At 46.4% G+C, this 5,192-nt stretch overlaps 1 protein-coding gene across 1 annotated transcript; it reads left to right on the forward strand.

The window, feature by feature from the left end:
* LOC113032044 (histone H1-like) lies at positions 1-413 on the forward strand (the record flags this gene model as incomplete). Its single annotated transcript, XM_026184690.1, has 1 exon — positions 1-413. A coding segment is annotated over one exon (348 nt), but the record flags the coding sequence as incomplete, so codon positions are not given.
* Positions 414-5,192: the final 4,779 nt, after the last annotated feature.

Genomic DNA, 5,192 nt, shown 5'->3' on the forward strand with positions numbered 1-5,192 from the left:
CCTGTGCAGAGGTCCAAGCCGAAGAAGGTCGGCCCCAGCGTGAGCGAGCTGATCGTGAAAGCCATGGCCGCTTTCAAGGAGCGCAACGGCGTGTCCGCGGCCGGTCTCAAGCAGGCTCTGGCTGCCGCAGGCTACGATGTGGACAAGAACAAAGCCCGTGTCAAGACCGCCTTCAAGAGCCTGGTGGCGAAGGGCACTCTGGTGCAGACCAAGGGCACCGGGGCCTCCGGATCTTTCAAGATGAACAAGGCTACTGAGACCAAAGCCAAGAAACCGGCAGGACCTGCTAGAAGTCGCCCAAGAAGGCAGCAGCAGCAGAACTTCAGCAACCGCATCAGAGGACAATAGAATGAGAGTGGTGAGAACACAAATTTTGTTATTAAATGTGGGAAATCAAAATTTGGGTTAGCAAACCTGGGAAAAACAAAACTGACTGCTTAAGTTGGAAAATTGTGAAGGAGTCTGAAACATATACAAACATATACAGAATCACACAAAACATGCATTAACCCTACTAACACAAACACAAGAGAGCTTATGAAGATTAGACAACATCTTCAGCATGTGAGTCTGTTTATCATCTTGTCCAAGTCACTTAGTGTGATGCAAAGACCAGTGGACTCATAGCACATTGGTTAAGAAATGATCAAATAATAGTAGAGAAATGTGTAGGAAAGGCAGAGAACATGCTCTGCTGGATATGCAGCTCCACAGACATGCATTAAACCTGCCTAAAAACACAAACACACATGCAATGAAAATTAGCTTGTTATCTTTCATCAGTGTTAAAATAGTGTCAATTTAGCAGACATCCATCCATCCATCCATCTTCATCCGCTTTGTCCGGGGCCGGGTCGCGGGGGCAGCAGCCTAAGCAAAGAGGCCCAGACCTCCCTCTCCCCAGCCACCTCCTCCAGCTTGTCCGGGGGAATACCAAGGCGTTCCCAGGCCAGCCAAGAGATATAATCTCTCCAGCGTGTCCTGGGTCTGCCCCAGGGCCTCCTCCCGGTGGGACATGCCTGGAACACCTCACCCAGGAGGCGCACAGGGGGCATCCTTGTCAGATGCCCGAACCACCTCAGCTGGCTCCTTTCGATGTGGAGCAGCAGCTGCTCTACTCTGAGCCCCTCCCGGATGGCCGAACTTCTCACCCTATCTCTAAGGGAGAGGCCAGCCACCCTTCGGAGGAAGCTCATTTCCGCCGCTTGTATCCGCGATCTCGTTCTTTCGGTCACTACCCACAGCTCGTGGCCATAGGTGAGGGTAGGGACGTAGATCGACCGGTAAATTGAGAGCTTCGCTTTTACACTCAGCTCCCTCTTCACCACGACGGACCGGTGCAGCGTCCGCATTACTGCAGCTGCAGCCCCAATCCGTCTGTCGATCTCCGGCTCCCTTCTCCCATCACTCGCGAACAAGACCCCGAGATACTTGAACTCCTCCACTTGTGGCAGGAACTCATCCCCGACCCGGAGTGGGCACTCCACCCTTTTCCGGCTGAGAACCATGGCCTCAGATTTGGAGGTGCTGATCCTCATTCCCGCTGCTTCACACTCGGCTGCGAACCGTTCCAGTGTGAGCTGGAGGCCTTCACCCGATGAAGCCAACAGAACCACATCATCTGCAAAAATCAGAGATGAGATTCTGAGGCCACCAAAGCGAAAGCCCTCCGCCACTTGGCTACGCCTAGAAATCCTGTCCATAAAAATTATGAACAGAACCGGAGACAAAGGGCAGCCCTGGCGAAGCCCATCACCCACCGGGAACGAGTCCGACTTATTGCCGGCAATGCGAACCAAGCTCTTGCAACGGTTGTATAGGGATCGAATGGCCCGTAGCAATGGGCCAGACACCCCATATTCCCGCAACACCTCCCACAGGACACCCCGAGGGACACGGTCGAATGCCTTCTCCAAGTCCACAAAACACATGTAGACTGGTTGGGCAAACTCCCATGCACCCTCAAGTATCCTGGAGAGGATAAAGAGCTGGTCCAGTGTTCCGCGACCAGGACGAAAACCGCATTGTTCCTCCTGTATCCGAGGTTCGACTAACGGACGAACTCTCCTTTCCAGCACCCTGGCATAGACTTTCCCAGGGAGGCTGAGGAGTGTGATCCCCCTGTAGTTGGAACACACCCTCCGGTCCCCTTTCTTAAAGATGGGGACCACCACCCCGGTCTACCAGTCCACAGGTACTGCCCCTGATCTCCACGCAACATTGCAGAGGCGTGTCAACCAGGACAGCCCTACAACGTCCAGAGCCTTCAGGAACTCGGGGCGGACCTCATCAACACCAGGGGCTCTGCCACCAAGGAGTTGTTTAACTGCCTCAGTGACCTCGCCCCCGGAAATTGGCGGGCCATTCCCCTCATCCCCAGACTCTGCTTCCTCCTCGGAAGACGTATCAGTGGGATTAAGGAGGTCCTCGAAGTATTCCTTCCACCGCATGACAATTTTCTCAGTCGACGTCAGCAGCGCTCCGCCAGCACTATACACAGAATTTAGCAGACACTTGTTATCAAATACTGAATTTATCCAAGAAAAAAAAATTGACTCTCTAGGTTGCAGGACAACAATTTAAACTTTTGTGGAAAAAAGAAAAAAGATCCTGGTTTGACCAACCAGAGATCAGACAATAAATTTAGTTGTTGATATAGTAAATTGGGAGAAGCTTCCTGCTTGATTGAGCAGCATAAGTAATTTACTGTATGAGGGAAATTGTCTTTTGTGATACTATTTTGAACATGCATTTCTGTTGTCCTGTCAACTTAGTGGGTTAATAGCCGATATGCAAATTATTTGATTGGTTTTTAGATTAATGAAAGGTGACTGAATTCTTGCACAGGTGACTGAATTCTAGCACGAGTGAATGGGATGTGTTGGAGTTTGTTAGAGTGGAGACTCTAAAACACTGAGTTTCCTGTTTTGATGTGCGAGTGAATCCTGTATTTAGATACACAACTCTGAATACGTCAGAACAAACGTCTTTTGTGAAGTGCATGACAGCATGTCACATGTTTTATGATGAAGGGAAAAGGAAAATTGAATAAAATAGATCTGTGGCCTAAATGAGTGAAGAGCACAGACCTGGTGATTAAACTCATAGTTATGTGGTGTGGTGTGTTGTGCAGCTGATGGTTGGTTTGGAGTGAATCTAGCTGATGATTCTTCTCCTGTTGTGAAGTTGATGAGGAGCTTGTGTCATGACTTAACAAGGCCTTTTTATTTTGATACTTTCACAGTGCACTGAGAGTTTGGTTTGATAATCTTTGTTATTTTTCATTTTTATCTTTTGAACAGGCACTGATTTTGTTTGTCTATTTCTTTTCTTTAAGCAGATCTGCACGTCAGAAATTAAAAGTGCTATTTTCTCCACATTAAAATGGGTTCTGGAGAAAGCTACTTATTTGGGACAATTATTAAATGAGTGTCCCAGCCTAAAAAAGGATTCAGCTATGTAATCCGACCTAAAGTTCCTCTTTTTCTTTTTGAGATGACGTCATTTTGCTGGAAGTGGAAACTAAATGCGACGACAGGTTCCACTATCAGCAAAGAAAGAAAGAATGAATGCATGAATGAATGGAAATAAAAAAGAAAGCTGACTGACTGGTAAAAGAAGCTGTGAGAAATTGTATACATCTGCGCAGTGCTAACATTTGCATTTTCTTTTCTACAGCATTACAGTTCTTCATGTGGTTTGATCACATGATTTATACCAGGACAACTGGTTGATGTTTTTCCTATTACAGGATTTTTGGGTTTATGTGTGAGGAAAACTGTGTTTACCGGTTATGAGTGGTGATGCTGTTACATTGTGTTTTTGGGAAAATGTGACGGTTACTTTGATGATATGAATAACATATTTTCCACAGCAATGGATGGTTGATTTTATGGTGTTTTTATGGCACCTCTGGAACCCGTTGACCTGTGTCTGACCTCCGTCTGACCACAGTCAATGTGTATTGCTAATGTTTGTTTCTTTGGGAATGCTGTGGAGGATTCAGCTGAAACGGACAAGTGACATGAGTAAAACAAATGAGAGATTACGGTATTTATGGAATAGTTTATTATGGGCTCATTTGCTGGCCACTTTTGGACCCATAATAATATATGAGTGGAGTGACTTTGCTTAAGAGAAGTCACTGATTACATTAATGTTAACTGAGCACATGGGATGATCCATGTTTGAGGCGAATTATGGTAATGATAGTGATTTAATGATTTGAGAAAACCTGCACATGACACTTGTCTTGCCCGTGCTGAATGCTTATTACTCTTTTGATATAATTGTTTATAAGTGTGAAGGTTGATTTTATTTCCAGATCTTGTGTATGCAGGCTCCTGGTGGAGCCAGTTTTTAAGACGGGGATCCAGGTTTGGTGAGTTGACGCATGGTTGTCCATGCGTCAAGAGGTGGGGTCCAGAATTAATATTAAACAATGTTTACTATTATTGTTGCAGTGATTTGTGTGATTAGCTGTTTATTTACAAGTATTAAATCTATGCAAGTGGTGCATCCATGTTCAGATGAGGCTTTGATGGCCTATAAGTGAAGTTCACTGAACTAAAGAATGTGGTTTGATGATTGTTGACATGCTCTCCAAATAGAAGTCTTTCTGAAATACAGGTGCAGCAGTGAGAAGCAGAAACATTCCAGGCATAGCCCAGGCAGTGGTTGAGGTCAAAGGTCAAGCTGGTTGGGGCCCATCATGAAATCAGCTGAACTAGGAGGAAGGCAGAGAAGCTGAGTGTTTTGAGACAGATCAAGCAGGCCCAAAATCAGGACTATGCATGACGAGAAGGAGTGCCTGAGAGGATCGTCCACAAGATGGGAGCTGAGGCCCGGAGAGAGACTTCAGGAGGATCAGAAATCATCTTTAGCACAGCAGACATGACACAGAGAGCTGTGCTACTGAGCTCCAGGAGATTTTAAATAAAATGAAAGATTCAATATTGACGCTGAGGAAGACAACTAAGGTGTACGACGTGCTCTGCCTTAAACCTTCAGCAGCATTGGAACATGAAAACTCGAAGGATGAGGGAGCGTGCCAAGCTCCATCGACAGCGCAGAAGGAGTTCGAGGATGACATCATGATTCTGTGAAAAGCACAGGAACCAGAAGCTATGGTGGTGATGACAGCAGTTTCCTATGAACATCACCTAATGCTGTACCACTGTACTGTGAATACG

This window comes from Astatotilapia calliptera, chromosome 11 (genome assembly GCF_900246225.1).
Source record: "Astatotilapia calliptera chromosome 11, fAstCal1.2, whole genome shotgun sequence".
NCBI lineage: Eukaryota > Metazoa > Chordata > Actinopteri > Cichliformes > Cichlidae > Astatotilapia > Astatotilapia calliptera.